Raw genomic sequence first — 19,546 nt, 5'->3', positions numbered from 1 at the left:
ATCCTTGAGTGGATTTGTTGCCTGACAACAACCTTCAATGTGTATCACTATGTGGCTGGTAACATACAGTATTCATTAATAACTTTTACCTGCCCTTATTATGACCACTGTTTGGGATGGAAAAATGGAACTGGAGGATTTTGGCTAATGCTTAACATTGTAAATATCAAAGACAAAAAAATGATCCCATTACCATTTCAACATCATATCAAAGAGACTATCCTTTTCGCTAAGATACATTAGGGCTTAGATAAACTTGAGGGAACAAAGGACATAAACTTAAGAAAAAAAACTGCTTTTAAAAAAGTTTTTTTTCTAGTAGACAGCATGAATCGGATATTTCTATAGATGAAAGCAATCGGCAAGTGTTGTGTGAGCTAGAGGATCTCTGGGTTGAAGGTAATCAATCATGTATGGATACACAAAATGGTTCAACAACATTTACAACTTCCTCTACAATATGCCCTAACATTTAATTTATTTGTTGTATGGTTACTAAAAAAAAATCATAATGAGAATATCAGACACAACACATAGAAAAGATGATGATGGATGGATGATATAAGTATGTGGACTGATATCCAGAAATCTTGAAGAAGCCTATAGACAGTGTTACAGGATCAGTGTTATAAGCATTTGACCAGGTTATAACAGAAAAAAATATATTTCTTCTCATAAAATATCTAAAAAATTCCTCATCTCAATTCATAAAAACAATCAAAAAACAACAACACAGGGAGCGCAATAATAATGAAATCATTTCTGAACAAGGATGCAGACCCAGATATGGAACACAATGAGCTTATTTGTAAACTTATATCACAATTATTTCACATTTGACAACCACTACTAACTTAAAACCCAAGGATCTACCATAGGAACAGCTTGTACTCATGTAAACTTGTTCCTGGGCTCCTGGGAGGAGACTACTGCTTTTGCCGAGCACAATGGGTTTACAGACTACATTTATCAATCAATCCACTATGTGAATAGTGATCATTTTTAACATACTTTAAATATTAGCCAGCTACCATTTTGACTCTGACCTAGTCAAAATGGTACAACATCTTTTTGTTTTTTCCTACAAAATAGCTTGGAGAAACCCGCTCTTAGCTGGTTTCCTTATGGGATTGTATAAACTATCTGCAAATGAAAGATTTCATCATAAATAACGACAACATCAACCGTGACAGCATTAAATGTCCTTGTAGATAAAGATACAGAGCATACACTGTAGTACTAGACATTATTCCAATCACAAATTGAAGGATAATAAGTTATCCACTGTAGCTAGAAAGACATAATGATGGCACTAGATAATTATGTTTCTGGGGACTGGAGAAGGTGCTTATAGGTATTTATAGAGGGATCTATTGGCAGCCTTATTTAAAAAGCAGTGGATTTTCTTACCACTTCTCCATGAATGAGCTAATCTAAGGAATAAAAACTTTGGCAACTAAAAGGAAGCAATCATAAATAGGCACCTCAGTGGTCTAAAACCCCAAGTGGCAGCTTTTGAATTAAACTAGCACAGCATGTTTGGGATATATATTAGGGGGAATCCAAGAGGGTACATGACTATTTTTTGGGATGAGAAAGGACTTATTATACTTTTGTATGCCTTCCTTAGGATCAACATGAAGCCGCGAAAAAAAGTTGACCAATATACAAATAATGTTTGAGGAATCCCAGTCCCAGAACCTAATGGAGCTTTTGGTTGATAAGCTTAATTTTTGTAGATACTCACCAGTTTCAATAGCAGCATTTATTCTGAAGGCAAAGAAGATGCTGTAGATAAAGTGGTAGGACATTGTGCTTAGCGGAGCCATCTCCCATCAGAAGGAATGGATCTCCTGAACATCCCCAGGTATCACGCTCTGCCCTTTTATACACTGGTACACTCTACAGCAAAAAGCTGAATCATTCAATGACGCAGGTGCACATGTTCTTAAGTCTTCAGGTAATTACTGAAGCAAAAATGAACTTACAAGTGCCTGCATATAATGCCAACATAGAGTTCTTTGTTTTTTTTTTTCTTTGAGTTACAAATCAGAGAAATATTGTGGACTACAGAAATGTCAATAATATGACAATTTGAAATACCAAAAATATGGAACAGAGAAATTACATCATAAATAAACTTAAGGATGAAGAGTATATTAAAGGGATACTTTTATGGGAAAATGTGTTGTTTTCAAAATGCATCAGTTAGTTAGTTAGGAGACTTCTGCACTGAAATCCAATTCTAAAAAGAGCAAACAGATTTTTTTACATTCAATTTTGAAATCTGACATGGGGTTAGACATATTGTCAGTTTCCCAGCTGCCCCAGTCATGTGACTTGAGGGTTGATATCACTCCAACATGCAGTACAGCAGTAAAGAGTGACTAAAGTTTATCAGAGCACAAGTCACATGACTGGGGGCAGCTGGGAAATTGACAAAATGTCTAGCCCCATGTCAGATTTCAAAATTGAATATAAAAAATTCTGTTTGCGCTTTTAAAAAATGGATTTCAGTGCAGAATTCTGCTGGAGTAGCACTATTAACTGATGTGTTTTTAAAAAAACATGTTTTCCAATGACAGTATCCTTTTAAGAAGAACACCAAGCCGAAAAAGAAATTAGATGAACAAAAAGAGGGGGAAGGGGGAGAGGAACTAAATGAAACGACGATGTGGATCGCAATATATAATCTAAACAATAAAAACACTAAATAGAGTTGGTGCCAACTTATTAACTTAATAAATTTGTGACATATACAGATATCAAAAATTCATAAATAGATTTCATCTAAAAAAATGTATGAAAAAACAGAAGCTGAACTTAAAAATGACACCAACTTACTAATTCCCAATGCCCCTGAACCACTACATATCGGTATTTATAGAGTTAGTAGTGTCATGTATGAAAAATGTAATCATAAACGATAAAAGGCAAAGTAATATGATGACAGGAGAAAAGTGCACTAGTGGAACTGAAAAAGTATAGTGCTTTGGTAATGAGACCGGCAGATCAGGGTGGATATTGTCCTTATAGGGTAAGTAAACCTTAAAAATAAGTGAATGTAACATTGATAGTTATTAAGGGATACATTTACTGTTAATATGAATGAATTTTGTGAAAACAGCGCCACCTGCTGGTCATTTTCCGACTAGTCTGACCAGTAAGTAGTCAAGGAAGTAGTCAGGAGAAATCTGATGTTTTTCTGATTTGGAAAGATATGAGACCAGAGCAGCATCTTTCTTTCTCCTGACAACTTCCTTGACGACTTGGTGGTCAGACTGGTCTTTAAATAACCAGCAGGTGGAGCTATTTTTACAAAATAAATTGATGTACAATACACAAATTCTTTAATATTTTTAAAATAAAAAAAATAAATAATGAATGCACATTGCCAAAGTTCTTAGAAAAGCACTCTCATCAATTTTACATTCACTTATTTTTATCCTTTAAGGACAGGTCAAAATATATAGGGAAGGTTCACAGTCAATTGGCAGATGAGACTACTTATTTAAAATGAAAGGGCAAACAACTACTAAAAGAAATTGAAGCAAGTAGAAGCAAAAGAAGGGATACTAAACAAAAAAGCATTTGAATATTTGGAAGTAAAATATCTTAGGGTCCCAGGGCTATACGTTCTGCCCAAAATACATAAAGATCAGAGGAACCCCCCCTCTCCCACGGGACGCCTCATAATATTAGGCATAGGGTCCATTAACAGCAACTTATCAGAATTCATTGACATAATTTTATAAAACTATGTGAAAAGTTTACTAGGAAAGACACGCATATCAGAGGTACCTACAATGTCACCTCCATCTATACAATAATCAATCATAATTTTGGGGATACAGACAGTAAATACCTACAGTATTTTAAATAGGGACAATATGCTCCCAAAAATGAAGCCTTACTTCTTATTAAAGGGAATTGACTTTGTATTGAAATAATTATTTTTGGTTTGAAAAAATAACAACAGGTATGACAATGGGAACATTGTTTGCTCCAAGCTATACCAACCTTTTTATAGGCCATAGGGAGTCTCACAAACCTTGTATCCTGGAAGAAGTATATCGATGACTGCCTTTTTATCTGTAATGCAACTTGCAAAGAACTGAATGAATTGCATTTTGTTAACAAAAAGAATTTCCTGCAAAACTTTCAGAAAACTATAGCATGCCGCTATATGGATGATCGTCTGGTCATCTGGTTAGACATAGCCAGACCATAAAACAGGAAGATTCTGTATGGTTTATTATCATACTGCAATTAGTGGAACGAGATATTATGGTGGTTATTTATAATAGGTCAAGTTGTGTTTTTCACAAAAAATTTGAGTTTTTCAAGGATAGCTTCATTAAAAATTCAAATTTTATGGGATAAAAAAAAAATGACTTTTTCAAGATTTATTATGCCCCCGAAGCTGCTAAACGTCTTAAACCTGTTGAAGTCATGTAGAAGTCAATGGCAGAGGTCCCTTGAACTAAGATGCTTTTGCCTTCATGATTTTCGGCTTTTTTACAGTGGTTTTTGCTCGGAAACCTGATCAATTCGAGGTATTCAAGTTCCCCCACCCCTATTTTTACATTCTTTTTTTTACAAGCCTGCCTGGAAGACTGGTCTCTGCTAGTGCCTGCCCTTTTTCTTTATACTGTGGTCTGCTCCCTAAGCTGAGGGTTCAGAGCAGTGCACCTGGACCTCCCTTCACAACCGGTGAGTTCAACAAGCACCTAAGATTTGTTCAACTTTTTGTACTGACTTTTATCAAAAAATAGCGTATGATTTATATTCTTTTTTTCATACATAAGCAAACATCCAAGTTGTGAGTTTATTTGAGGCAGAAATAGATCAGAGCAACTTTCCCATGTGGCTCATATAAGGTTTGCAAATATATCTCCAATGTTACAAGTTTTAAAGACAGATTTGAAAAAAAGAAATAATTTAATTGGCAATAAGTGACCTGTAAAACCATTGGAGTTTTACAGTACAGAGGAGCCTTAAACAGAGAACTGGAGAACATCTTTCCAATATTAGACTGCCACTCTTATGAACAATGACAATCCTAATATAGAAAAAACAACACAAAGAGACTGAGTGAGTAAGCATAATGAGGACCCGAAGGGACTGCAAGTAACAGCTCTTGAAAAAGTGAATTTAGAAATCAGAGGTGGCAACACCAAAACGGTCTCTAAAGAGAGTTTGGGCGATTGTTCTGCATGTAGGGAGATGGGAGTCATAATGATTTAGATTGTTAGGATGGATGTGTAAGGGTTTACTGGAATTCGAGCTGGCAACTTTTGGGTTTCTGTCTCCATGCCCCATGTACTAGGTCAGGTAAGCAGCTAGTATTCTTACTCTTAAACTATCACTTGGCCTTTCCTATTCCTTCCCAGCAGCCTTCTTGTTTGGTTAGGGGCAGCCAATCAGTGCTAACTCTGCCCTATGTAAGCCTGGCTCTTCTCACTTTCTGATTCTGAGCATTGACTTCTGATTCTGAGCATTGACTTCTGTTTCCTGAGCACTGTGGCCTTTAGTTTCCTTGGTCTGGCTGCTGTCACCTCCTTATCTTGTCCCAGTCCTTTTTCCTGCACCCAGTCATGTTCTTAGTCCTGTTCGTGCTTCTATCCTTGTTCAAATTCTAGTACTGATACAGTCCTGTTCTTTCAATTCACCGGTTCTTCCCCCAATTCAGCCAGACATGCATTCTTTGTCTGCACTGTCCCTAACCTTCACTTAATCCTTCGTCCACACTCAACATATGCTTTTCCTGATTCTTCACCAGCACCTTCCTTATTCTGTTCCTTCATAACCTTCATTCTCCCCTTTTCTGTACCTGTCAGAATGATTTCAGTCCTAGCCAGAAGAGCTTACACCTTCCTCTCCATAGTATCCCAGAATGGCTTGTAAATATTGAAAGTTTCTGTTATTTTCTATCTTTGGTTTCTTGAACATCAAAGGCAGTGGTCCCCAACTGGTAGCTCGCGAGAAACATGTTGCTCACCAACCCCTTGGATGTTGCTCCCAGTGACCTTAAAGTAAATGCTTGTTTTTGAATTCCTGGCTTAGAGGCAAGTTTTGATTGCATAAAAACCAGGTATACTGCCAAATGGAGACTCCTGTGGGCTGCCAGTCCACATAGGGGCTACCAATAGCCAATCACAGCCCTTTATTGCGCCTCCAGGAACGTTTTTCATGGTTGTGTTGCCCCCAACTCTTTTTTAAAATTCAATGTGGCTAATTGGTACAAAAAGGTTGGGGACCCCTGATCTAAGGTCATTGCAATTTCTTCTTGGGTTCTCATTGAAGCAAGTGACAATGAGGTGGGTTCAGCACCTGCAAAAAATCTTTGGAGCAGGCACTCAATAAAGGCAATCTTCCACCAGGCAGTTCAGCACCTGCATCATGTTGGGAGCAGGTGTTGCATTAGGATTGCTCCCCTCCCCCTCTAATTTTTATTGTGCATGAATGGGTGGATGATCCAGACAGGCCATCCTAAAGAGAACTCAAAAGGTTAATGAAGTGCGATTTGGAACGCACGCATCAATTACTATCCAAGATAAAGTTTTTTCCAGGCTGGTGGGGCAGGTTCACTTGTGTATTGCAAACTGAGGAAAACAGTTAATAATCAAATTTGGAGTTATGTTAGGAAGCATAGAAGCTTTTCAGCTTGTCATACACACCTAGAGCTTGTGCACTCTGGGTTTACCAGGCATGATGGGGTTCATTTGAGTTATGGATCTTTGGATATATTTATTATAGTGATGAATGATGGAATAGAAAAGGCTCTTTGAGAAATTTTAGGGGAGTCCATCTGGCTTGAGCCAGTCAACTGGGTGGTCTGTAGCCACATGAATGCTTCCTGCAGTGGGGGGGGGAGGTCTGTCCTGCTCAGTAAAGTTTCATTTGATACCCCCTTGGGTATTGGTCCAAGGAGTTAGGAGTTTTAATATGAGGCTCCATGCTCCCGTTTACCCATGAGTTTAGTTGTTCAAGATGGCCGGCATGGCACATTCACAAACATTACTGTGATGCTTATTAGTTATTCTGTGTATGTTTTCAGGGGGTTTGTTCAAAGAGTTTTAATGTTTTTTTTTTGTATTGAAAACTTTACAAGAGAATATGAACATAATTTAGACTAACATTACAATTACATTACACTCATATAGAACCAACCCCGCCCCCCCCCCCCCCAGTCTACTGGCCAAATATCTTGATGAATAGAACAATCTCAGTCTTATAAAGGCAGAACTATATATGGCCAATTGGTGCTCCTGGTGGCCTGAAGGAGTAAAATCCTAGTTGGGTTGAGTTGGTATATCTGGAAAACAAAGTCTAACCACAAAACTAAAGGTGGCCATAGACACACAGATCCTATTGTACGAATCGAGGATTCGTCCGATTTTCAGATAGTGTGGCGTGTGCGATCCCGCCAGAGTCCACGGCACATTGTAATCGGATCGTTCGGCCATACGGATTACACCCGATATAGCCATGTTTGTTAATGGCATATCGGTGAAAGATCCGCTCGTTTGGCGATGTTGTAGCTGTCAAATAAATCAACAGAATGTGTATATAAATGATCCCACAGTACAGCTGGCTTACTACACACACAATCCCACAGTACAGCTGACTTACTACACACACTATCCCACAGTACAGCTGACTTACTACACACACTATCCCACAGTACAGCTGACTTACTACACACACAATCCCACAGTACAGCTGACTTACTACACACACTATCCCACAGTACAGCTGACTTACTACACACACTATCCCACAGTACAGCTGGCTTACTACACACACAATCCCACAGTACAGCTGACTTACTACACACACTATCCCACAGTACAGCTGACTTACTACACACACAATCCCACAGTACAGCTGACTTACTACACACACTATCCCACAGTACAGCTGACTTACTACACACACTATCCCACAGTACAGCTGACTTACTACACACACTATCCCACAGTACAGCTGGCTTACTACACACACTATCCCACCATACAGCTGACTTACTACCCACATTATCCCACCGTACAGCTGACTTACTACACACACTATCCCACAGTACAGCTGGCTTACTACACACACTATCCCACAGTACAGCTGGCTTACTACACACACTATCCCACAGTACAGCTGGCTTACTACACACACTATCCCACTGTACAGCTGACTTACTACACACACTATCCCACCGTACAGCTGACTTACTACACACACAATCCCACCGTACAGCTGGCTTACTACACACACTACCCCACCGTACAGCTGGCTTACTACACACACTATCCCACAGTACAGCTGACATGCTACACACACTATCCCACAGTACAGCTGACTTACTTCACACATTATCCAACAGTACAGCTGACTTACTACACACACTATCCCACAGTAAAGCTGACTTGCTACACACACTATCCCACAGTACAGCTGGCTTACTACACACACTATCCCACCATACAGCTGACTTACTACACACACTATCCCTCAGTACAGCTGACTTGCTACACACACTATCCCACAGTACAGCTGGCTTACTACACACACTATCCCACCGTACAGCTGACTTACTACACACCCAATCCCACCGTACAGCTGGCTTACTACACACACTACCCCACCGTACAGCTGGCTTACTACACACACTATCCCACAGTACAGCTGACATACTACACACACACTATCCCACCGTACAGCTGACTTACTACACACACAATCCCACCGTACAGCTGGCTTACTACACACACTACTCCACCGTACAGCTGGCTTACTACACACACTATCCCACAGTACAGCTGACTTGCTACACACACTATCCCACAGTTCAGCTGGCTTACTACACACACTATCCCACCGTACAGCTGACTTACTACACACACTATCCCACCTTACAGCTGACTTACAACACACACTATCCCACAGTACAGCTGACTTACTACACACACTATCCCACAGTACAGCTGACTTACTACACACACTATCCCACAGTACAGCTGGCTTCCAACACACACTATCCCACCGTACAGCTGGCTTACTACACACACTATCCCAACGTACAGCTGACTTACTACACACACTATCCCACAGTACAGCTGACTTACTACACATACTATCCCACAGTACAGCTGAATTACTACAAACACTATCCCACCGTACAGCTGACTTACTACACACACTATCCCACAGTACAGCTGACTTACTACACACACTATCCCAAAGTCACTCTCCCCACAACAGATATAAATACATGCTTCCAACTTAATTTCTCAATCTTTTCAATTCTATAATGACAATATGTTACAGAATGCATTTTGAATGGGACAGCACAAACCCAATGATTCCCAGACAAGGACAAAAGCTTTCTCAGTGGTGAGGTGAGCAATTAACATATGAGTGGGAGCTGGGAGTTGTTGCACAGGGATGCAGGGAAAGAAGCAGCAGTATAGGGAACATAAGGAAGGGGCGGGATTAGTGACTGACAAGCAGGAGGAGGGGGAGCTGCCGGCATGTTCCACAGTCACAGCTTGCTGATAATTAACCATTTCGGTGCCTGTAACAGAGAAAACCAGAATAGGTTAAACTCTCAGAAGCAGCAAATAGAGGAGCCACAGGAGGTTCCTACACACACTGGTCCTGGGTACATCTTGCCTAAATACAAACACTACTAAGTTACAGCCCACCCAGAAAAGTAATAAATACATGTTTGCAAATTTTGGAACTGTCACCCTATGTGACAGATAATAGCCCTGCACTAACCTCCCACCACATGCAGAATAGAGCAGAATAATCCACCTTTCCAGTCCCACCAGGGCTCCCTCCACTCACACCCAGAGGGGTTGTCCTCCCACATTGGTACGTTCTCACCCCACTGACTCAGACCTTCCTCCTTCCCATCTGGGCTCCTCCCCTCTTTGACATGACATCACATCGCACTAGATCTGCACTGGCAGGTCCCAACGTCTGCAGCAAAATGCCCAACCCCTCCCATTGGCTGCTTGCCTCATAGTGCGAGCTCTGCTCACCACACACAACAGATCCTATTGGCTGCATTAAAACCCCGCCCTCACCCTATTGGTTGCATGGCAACTGAAGCCGGGATGCTGAGGCTGATGCCGCAAACATCCACATGTAATGTGAGTAGAACCCACCGCCGGCCATAGCTTGGGCAGACACCACAGGCAGGTTAATCCTTTCCAGACGGGCAACCCTACTGCTGAATACCAGTAACTGTGTGTGAGGTGGCAGGGAACGGGGCAGCTGGTGTGATCAGCCTGACAGACTTAGTACACACCCCTTGTGAGAGTGTAAAGAAAGCACACGCCCCCTCACCTCACTGGTTCTGATCACTAGTGTGAGGAGTCACTACTGAAACCATCAGTCTGACATCCCTGTGGACTGAGCTGCTTCTGCCGGACTGTGTTCTGATCCATCTCATTCCTTCCACATGGACTTGAATATTTAGCATTTTTAAGTTATTTTTTACAATAATAATTTTTGTTGGCTTTTCCACCTGGGGATTCTGGCACATAAGGAAGATATCTACTGAATCAACCTGCCTGGTATCCAACACTCTCTGGGGACAAGATGTGGACCTTCCTGGGGGTGGCCACCTTCACCTACGTGTATAAGAAGTGCGATGAGTTGTTGAACACCTCCCGGCTGGAGCTGATTGTGGCCGGCTTGTTGTGCTGCACCGTGGGACTGGTCCTGTCAGTCCTCCACTATAGGGGCAGGCTGGGCTCTAGGAAATCAATTGGACTCTCCAGGTTTCTGAATGGGACAACACAACAGGGCAACCTGAGGCAGAAAGGAGCTAAAAAGGTATTGGTTCTAACTACCCATGACAGCTTCTATTTACTAACATAGGTGCAGTAGTACACAAGCACAGTAACCCTGTAACAATTTATGGAGGCAGGTTTTGGCCTTCAACTTGGCCACTCTTCGCTAGTACTACCATGATAGATCCATGTCTGAGGGAGATTGTTTGGGTATACATTGGGCAGGCAGGGAAATCCAGCTGACTAAGGGTCCAGGGCTGATACAATTGTAAGGTCCACTCATGTGATTTGGTCATTGTCTAGATGGACAAAATACCTGATAATGTGGTGACCTCCCTGATCTAGCAGAGGCTAACACGTACTTTGATTAAGCATTATTATGGTCGGTGCTTTGGCTTCTAAATCAGAAACGGTTTTCCACCTACTGTGGAATTACAATGTTCAGTGTGTCCAGATGATGGGAGCTGCAGTTCAGCAACAACTGAAGGACCACATGAAAATATCTTACAATTCTTATACAATATAATTTACCCTTTGTACTTATGGATGGATTTCCCTTTTAAAGGGGTTGCTCATCTTTAAATGATGCCAGTGACCCCATGAAAGCTGGAAAGTCAGAAGAAGACAGCAAATAATTAAGACCAATAAAAAAATTGGGCCTGTCTTATGCAGGGAACATCCCCTGTTGTCCCACCCCCAGTCCTAAAGCCCGCCCTAGCCCCAAAATGCAATTTCAACACCTGTTTAAGGTGTGTGCCAATTTTTCCAGTGGTCCCTGTACCTTATTCAGCAATACTTAATATAGATAAGATGGGCCCCAGGAATGGCTGGGTCTACTGCAGTTCTGTCCCTTGTACCCCACTCATGCTTCTCTTTTCCACATATAAAATAAACTAAGCTAGAGAGTGGCTCTTCATTAACTGAAGAACTACAACTTTCAGCATTCCTGAAAAGCTTTAAACTGCTTTTAATGCTGCTATTATCTTTTTGTGTCGCTGTATATCCTTTATCATAGTAGCTGTACCGAAGGATCCCTACGTAACTCATGGCCAGTGTCGGACTGGCCCACAGGGATACCAGGAAAAGTCCCGGTTGGCCCAGGTGTCAGTGGTCCCTCACGCTGCTAAATATTTGGCCTATTTCATGGCCATTCCCTATTTCTATGAGAACAAAGAGGCTAAATAGATGGAATAATTGGTTATAGGATGTATAACTAAAGAGACTAGGAGAATAGAGGTTGAGAGAGGAGAGGAAGAACAATAGTACTGAGAGTGGGCCCCTGGCCTAAATTTTCTTGGTGGGCCCCTGGTCTAAGGTTTTCTGGTGGGCCCCTGGTGTCCCAGTCCAACACTGCTCAAGGCTAGAATGTGATAGAATAGAGCACGCCCAGTAATTATAATAATTATGTGATAAGTCACTTTGCAAATTAGAATGATTAGAAATTCCTATACAAGGTGGTTGTATATGACATGTCACTGTCCAAGTTAACTTTTAGTATGTTGAAAAAAAAAGGGCCAGTTCTAAGCAACTTTTCATTTTTTATAGTTTTTTTTTATTATTTGTGTTTTTTATCATACTGTTTCCAGCATTCAAATGGGGGTCACTGACCCCATCTAAAACAAAATGCTCTCTAATGCTGCAAATTTATAGTTATGGCTACTTTTTGTTACTCATCTTTCTATTCAGTCCTATTCATATTCCAGTCTCTTATTCAAATTAATGCATGGTTGCTAGGGTATTTTGGACCTTAGCAATCAGATTGCTGACATTGCAAACTGGAGAGCTGCTGAATAAAAAGCTAAATAACTCAAAAACCACAAATAATAAAAAATGAAAACCAACTGTAATTTATCTCAGAATATCCCTCTCTACATCATACTAAACGTTAATTTAAATGTGAACTCCTTTAAATAATTGACATTAAAACGTTGGCGAAATGTTGCAAATTACACTTCCCAGGTACATCATCGGCTTTGCTTCCAATAAGGATTAATTATATCTTAGTTAGTACAAGCTACTGTTTTGTTATTACAGAGAAAATGGAAATCATTTTTAAATTAGATTATTGGGATAAAATGCAGTCTATGGGAGACGGCCTTTCTGTCATTTCGAGCTTTCTGAATAACGGGTTTCCGGATGATGGATTCCATGCCTGCATATATTTATAACATCTTTGATTTAAAATGTTACTTTCCAAATGAGGGACAGATGGCTTCTAGTTACTGTAACTTCATCCCAGAGATTTAGGAAGATTATATATCATTCACAACAGTGTCTGCCCCAGTATAACAGACAATTTAATCCTCTATCAACCCACTGAAGAACCTGAAGAAACCCATGCAAGAATAGAGAGAACATACAAACTCCTTGCAGATAGTGTCTTGGCTGGAATTTAACCTAGGAACCCAGAGTTGGAAGTGCTAGCCACTGCTTGGCATGATAATTATAAAAATGATAGAATGTTTGACAATGTGTTGGATAGAATGGTGAATATCTGCAGAACAGAAGGTATAGGAAACGATGGTGGAAATTTGAAACATATCCCTGATATAAACCTGATAGAGAAGCACAAAGTATCTCAGGTCTAGTAACCACAAAGTATCTCAGGTCTACTAACCTAAAGCAACTAGTCTGAAGATCAATTAAACTGAAGCTGTTTTGGATGCTACCTAACCAGCGTGCATAATCCTTTTTTGTTGATGCAGAGCAAAACAGAGAAAGATCTACTAGAAGCAGAATCTGAAACCTTTGATCCGGAAGTTGTTATTGTGGGATCCGGAGTTCTTGGCTCAGCATTAGCCACAGTATTGGCAAGAGATGGCAGGAAGGTGGCAGTGATCGAAAGGGACATGAAGGAACCTGATCGTATAGTGGGAGAATTACTGCAGCCTGGAGGATACCAAGTTCTTAAGGACCTCGGTCTTGGTGGTGAGTACATACTATTGGGGTTATCAGATCATGTGATGAGTTCTCTGCAGATTTAATGTTCTAATGAACTTTCTGTAGGCACCAACTAGATGATTACATGATGTGTGTTTGCAGATGCAGTGGAAGGCCTGGATGCCCATGTCGTGCATGGATATGTTGTGCATGATTTTGAGAGTAAAGCAGAAGTGGAGATCCCTTACCCTCTGAATGAAGAGAAACAGTTGCAGTGTGGACGAGCTTTCCACCATGGCCGCTTTATCATGGGTCTCCGCAAACTTGCCCTGGCTGAGAGCAAGTAAGTCACGATTAAATCCTAACAGATCCTTAGATTGAGTCATTGCGATATCGCTCAGCATTATCTGCTAGTTACTGGGAACTAAAAAGCACCAAGGCTAGAATTAATGGGGTTAGAACTGGATATATGTAGTTGTATCCTGTATGTTCCAAAAAATGGTTACTCAACAGTGCCACATGGGCTGTATGATACCACTGGTATTCTCCAGTTATCGGACACATGAGCAACGCTGTTTTACCATCCTCTGACCTTTCTCTCGCTTTTCCCACAGCGTTAGGTTCATCGAAGGAACAGTGACGCAACTACTTGAAAAAAATGACATTGTGATTGGAGCGCAATACAGAGACAAAGAAACAGGAGATACTAAGGTATTGTACTAATAGGGGGTATCAATGCGCTTACTCTAATATTATTATAAAATTATAGTTGCCATACCCTAGGGGAAGAAAAACATGATACAGTTTTGTTGAGATTAATTTTGGAATTCATATTGTGTCTTGGAATTGCAGGAACTCCACGCCCCTTTGACGGTCGTTGCGGATGGACTTTTCTCCAAATTCCGGAAGAATCTCATTACTGGACAAGTCAAAGTATCCTCTCACTTTGTGGGCTGTATTTTGAAGGTAGGGGCAACTCTTCTATAGGATTTACCAAGTGTTGACTATGAAGAGCCTGAACTTACATTGTTAAGGTTTTGTCTCCCTGTGCATCTGACTGATCAGCCTTTATTGTATCACATGGTAATGTTAGACTGTTTCCTATCAGGTAATGCACAGTCCAAAGCCAAGGTTTATCAGCTTATAGCTCATATGTATCTCCTTTTTGTGAACATCCTGCTGAACACATGGCTCAAACCATTTTATTATGGTAGTGCAGTGGTGCTAAACAAAGGACACAGATACAGTATATCCCATATTTAAAAATAAAGCCTTTTTTTGAAGAACAGCTTTTAATATTATCATAATAATATGTGCCATTTTGAGTCCAGAGGTCTACCTCCTCTGACTTGTATGATGATCTGTGCTCACACACAAACCAATCAATCACATACTGTACAAAGGCATGTCTTTTGCCCGTTTCATAAGATTTGTTGAGGCCACTTAGTAGAACTCAAATTACCAGTTAGTTGCATTGTTGATGCATTCAGGACTTACTAAAAAACATTCAGCACATTCAGTCTATGCTGGCATTTATACCTGTAAAGAGTAATTCTTCCTCATCTTCTTCTCAGAACTCACCACAATTTAAAGCCAATCACGCAGAGCTGGTCCTGGCCAACCCAAGCCCAGTGTTGATTTACCAGATATCATCGACTGAGACTCGTGTCCTGGTAGATATCAGAGGAGAAATGCCCAAGAATCTGAAAGAATACATGACCGAGCAGATCCTGCCACAGCTTCCTGGTGAGAACAGTTTTTTTATCTGAAAAACCCTATTTATTTTTAGATGAGTGGGCAATACCATCTTTGAGAGAAATATCTTTCTATGACAAAGACTCCATTGAAACACTGCCATCCAGTAGTCTTACTGTCATCACTAGTGATAGGCAAATCTGTCCTGTTTTGACGAAAAATTTGCGAAACGCATTGACATTTTTGTCCAAATGCATTAGTCAATAAGTGTCAAAATTATTTTGACATGCGACAATTTTTTCAACTGCAACGTTTTTGTTGCAGTAAATTTTTTTAGCATCTAATTTTTGCGGAAAAATTTGCAGGTGGCGAAATGTGGAAATTCATGCCTGAAGAATAAATTCACCCATCACTAGTCATTGCCAATTAGAGATGGGTCTACCCTTGTTTTACCCAACAAGTAAAACTCTATACTGTGCCCCTTCATTGTACTTGATTTGTGGAGTGCTTCCACAACCCTCCATTGTAGCATAATTTATCAGTGCCCAGAACTTTTTGCGCCCTTTTCTCGTTAAAGTTTGTTCCTTGCAGGGTATATTTACCCAAGCAGGGTATAAGTAGCTCAGTTCCTGTCTAAGCCATTTATTCCAATTTCTTACCCTTCTTTTCTCCAATTACTGCTGCCCGCCCTGACCATTGCCTGTTCTTGACTACATTTTAACCTCCCCCTAGTCTATGCCACATTACTGTATCTAAACCATACAATGCTTCTAATTCCAGACCACCTGAAGGATCCATTTCACTTTGCAGTAGAAAACGACAGGCTGAGAACAATGCCAGCAAGTTTCCTTCCACCCTCTCCAGTAAATAAAAAGGGTAAGTAGCAGGTGATTCAGGAAAGGTTCAGAACATTAAAGGGAAACTTAAGCAAACATACGTTCCAAAATAGTGAATTTTATTTGTCTAAACTATCAGTAGGAGCCTTAAGGATTACAGCTGTTAAAAATAGTAAAAGACAATGTTCTTATTAATTGCGCAATACAATTGCAGGAGCAGAAATGGTCAGATTTGACCCAGATTTTCTGCGGCACATAGTGCCAGCACCTCCATTTAAAGGGAGCATTCAGACATTCCCTTTATTCTGTTTTTTAGGAGTTCTACTTCTAGGAGATGCTTACAACATGAGGCACCCACTGACAGGCGGTGGGATGAGTGTGGTGCTGAATGACGTAATGATTTGGAGAGACCTTCTTCAGGACCTGCCTGACCTGTCCCAACATTCAGATGTTTTACAGGTATGAAGTTACAAAATGTTAAAGTACCCAGTCATTCCCTAACATTGCGATATGGAGAAGCCAAACCAGAATGAAGAATTCTGCCATTATGGATGCATTCATGGAATTTTTATTGTACTGTTATAGGAATGATCATAAAAGGAACAAATACTGCTTCCTGCTTTTGTTTGCACTGCAAACAGTCTGCAGCTTCTTGTGTAAGAAAAAATCCTATTGCCATTCCTCCTGTTGAGTATGAAGTTGTACATAGACATGTTGGTACTTTAGAATTAGACATAGACATATCAAGATGTTATTCTCTTGGTACTTTAGAATTAGATATAGACATATCAAGATGTTGTTCTCTTGGTACTTTATAATTGTTGTGTTACAACATGGTAGCACCACCATTATTCGTCTTGTGTAGAGAACTGTTAACTCAAGTAGGCATTTATTTGCTCTTTATCCTTCTATGCAGCCAAGTAAAATGATGCAGAGCTCAGATTTGTGGCATTTGAGGGATACCAGTTGCAGAATGGAACTAGTAGAGATCAGCAACATGTCACTCATTTATAATACATTGGATTAGGCTATTTACTTATGATCATTGTTTCTCACTCATGTTGTTCACAGGCCAAAAAGTCATTTTATTGGTCTAGGAAGAAGTCCCATTCCTTTGTAGTCCACGTGCTAGCCCAGGCTCTGTATGAGCTATTTGCTGCTACAGATGGTAAGTATTGCTTATTAAGTACATAATGGGGGTTATTGAGTTCATAGTGGCTGAAGTATAGTTCCCAGCATTCTTATCCAGGTAGTAACTGGGGATTTAATTGTACTAATAACATATTATATACACAGATTCCCTGTACCAGCTGAGAAGAGCCTGTTTCAACTACTTCAAGCTTGGAGGAGAGTGTGTCGCTGGTCCTGTTGGACTCCTGTCCGTGTACGTAAGCAATATGCTTGAGATATAATGTAGGATATGTGAAGGGATATTGTAAGACTATTTTTCTTTTTACTATGATGGGTGTAGGAATTGGAAAAGATGTGCAGCAGGTGTCCCCTTGGATTATGTAAAGGCTGGTAACATATGTTAGAATATATCTGTCTGTTAATGGACAGAGGACTAGGTAATGGTATATGTACTATTTATGGTTTAGTCTCCACTTGGCATTACCCCCATACACCACTTGGAGTCCCTTAATGTTATGTGTTACTAAGGGAAGAAGGATCTGCATGTAAATGCATATATCAGACTGACAGAAGCCACAGCATTCAAATATTGCCCTGTATTTAGAGTGGAAAGAAACTTTTATCTCTTTGTGTATCAATCTTATTCTTCTTTCCTGCAGGGTGTCTCCCAAACCTATGTTGCTCATTGGCCATTTCTTTGCTGTGGCATTTTACGCTGTCTACTTCTGCTTCAAGAATGAGCCCTGGTTGACCAAGCCCAGAGCCTTGTTCAAAAGCACCGCTATATTGTACCGTGCCTGTTCTGTGATATTTCCTCTTATATACTCGGAGATGAAGTATCTGGTCTACTGAAACCACATGCGGGACTGTGAGATACTGAACATGCAGGATCCCTGATAAATCTGCAATGTGGAACCCAATGGTGCAAACAGGTTCATCTTCACCGGTGACCTGACAGACTGCTGCTTTTGGTGCAATTCCAATGGTTAATAGAGTTTACTCATGACAAGAAGAATTATTATGGAGTACAGCATTTACGGTTACAAATGGCAATTAATTTAAGGCAAAAGACTTCTGCTTGCAATATGGGACTAAGAAGAAAATCTTTGGTGCATTCATGTGGACAAGACTTTAGGGAATTGTCAGGATCTTCCATAAGTGAAAACATATTCCTATTTCCAATATTTATTTTTGCTTTGAAAACATATTCCTATTTCCAATATTTATTTGCTTTCATTTAAAGCTGCATTTGTAAAGGCCTCCAGCATCCTAAATAATGGAAAATTGGGGGCTAGCTTTACCTGTAATAGCATGCCCTGTGAATTTCCTGGGCTCCTCTCTCTGCTAATGCATCTAAGCATCTAATGAAATATCTGCACTTGACTGAACCAAATCCTTATATCTGCAGTAGACAAACCCAGATGGAGTCGTGGAGTATAAACTCATCTACAACCAATTAATGCTACTGACTCTGGTGAAGGGGATTGTCTGTTGGACTGTGCATAGCAGATGGTCAAAGCACATACAGCCTCAGAACTCAGCACTGGCCTTCTCTACTCTAAGAACACATTAGAATTGAACATTATTACTTGGGACACAGTGCCCCTACACACCCTCTTAATCATTTTGTGATTTTTCTTTTGGCACTTAATTTACAAAATGACACCCTTTCTTCTCATTTTGTGTTGAAAAACTGCTGCTGGCAGTCAGACAATGTCAAAAATAACTTTTATGAGATGACGATAAAAGTGCACAAGGCCTTTAAAAAGTCACAGTACACTAGGTGCCCTGGCCAGAATCAATCAAACACAAGACTCCAGTCCTGCAAAATCAATGCTAACCACTGGACCACCATATTGCTTTAGATTCTACTTGCCTACCTTTCTTAGTTTACCTTCAACTTAAAGGGATACTGTCATGGGGAAAAAAAAAATTCAAAATGAATCAGTTAATAGTGCTGCTCCAGCAGAATTCTGCACTGAAATCCATTTCTCAAAAGAGCAAACTATGATAAACTTCAATCACTCTTTACTGCTGTACTGCAAGTTGGAGTGATATCACCCCCTCCCTTTCCCCCCCCCCCAGCAGCCAAACAAAAGAACAATGGGAAGGTAACCAGATAGCAGCTCCCTAACACAAGATAACAGCTGCCTGGTAGATCTAAGAACAACACTCAATAGTAAAAACCCATGTCTCACTGAGACA

At 40.4% G+C, this 19,546-nt stretch overlaps 2 protein-coding genes across 4 annotated transcripts; one reads left to right on the top strand and one right to left on the bottom strand.

Moving 5' to 3' along the window:
• Positions 1–7,233: 7,233 nt before the first annotated feature.
• On the bottom strand, positions 7,234–10,297 carry LOC121394767. 3 transcript variants are annotated; one of them, XM_041566653.1, is made up of 2 exons: positions 10,170–10,297; positions 7,234–9,571 (listed from the first exon to the last, which is right to left on the bottom strand). In XM_041566653.1, exon 2 carries the CDS (start codon positions 8,368–8,370, stop codon positions 7,372–7,374), a length of 999 nt encoding a protein of 332 aa, XP_041422587.1. In that variant the 5' UTR covers positions 8,371–9,571; positions 10,170–10,297; the 3' UTR covers positions 7,234–7,371. The 3 variants fall into 3 exon arrangements, with proteins under 3 accessions (XP_041422587.1, XP_041422585.1, XP_041422586.1); XM_041566651.1 differs by lacking the exon at positions 10,170–10,297 and adding an exon at positions 9,778–10,159; XM_041566652.1 differs by lacking the exon at positions 10,170–10,297 and adding an exon at positions 9,814–10,159.
• On the top strand, positions 10,112–19,312 carry sqle.L (squalene epoxidase L homeolog). The gene is made up of 11 exons (XM_018268272.2): positions 10,112–10,842; positions 13,505–13,727; positions 13,842–14,022; positions 14,294–14,390; positions 14,532–14,645; positions 15,254–15,425; positions 16,155–16,250; positions 16,527–16,669; positions 17,282–17,378; positions 17,507–17,594; positions 18,001–19,312. Exons 1-11 carry the CDS (start codon positions 10,606–10,608, stop codon positions 18,191–18,193), a joined length of 1,641 nt encoding a protein of 546 aa, XP_018123761.1. The 5' UTR covers positions 10,112–10,605; the 3' UTR covers positions 18,194–19,312.
• The last annotated feature ends 234 nt before the right edge of the window (positions 19,313–19,546 follow it).

This window comes from Xenopus laevis, chromosome 6L, assembly GCF_017654675.1.
Source record: "Xenopus laevis strain J_2021 chromosome 6L, Xenopus_laevis_v10.1, whole genome shotgun sequence".
In the NCBI taxonomy this organism is placed as follows: Eukaryota; Metazoa; Chordata; class Amphibia; order Anura; family Pipidae; genus Xenopus; species Xenopus laevis.
Note: the sequence above shows the minus strand (reverse complement) of the source record. Positions and strands in the feature narration are given on the sequence as shown.

What these genes read in the sequence shown, in the direction of transcription:
- LOC121394767 (XM_041566653.1), bottom strand. Translation starts at nt 8,370, where the DNA reads ATGTGTGAAGTAAGTCAGCTGTACTGTGGGATAGTGTGTGTAGCATGT.
- sqle.L (XM_018268272.2), top strand. Translation starts at nt 10,606, where the DNA reads ATGTGGACCTTCCTGGGGGTGGCCACCTTCACCTACGTGTATAAGAAG. An exon ending in AAGAAACAGGAGATACTAAG is followed by an intron (nt 14,391 to 14,531) that starts GTATTGTACTAA and finishes TTGGAATTGCAG; the next exon opens with GAACTCCACGCCCCTTTGAC. An exon ending in CTCTCCAGTAAATAAAAAGG is followed by an intron (nt 16,251 to 16,526) that starts GTAAGTAGCAGG and finishes TCTGTTTTTTAG; the next exon opens with GAGTTCTACTTCTAGGAGAT.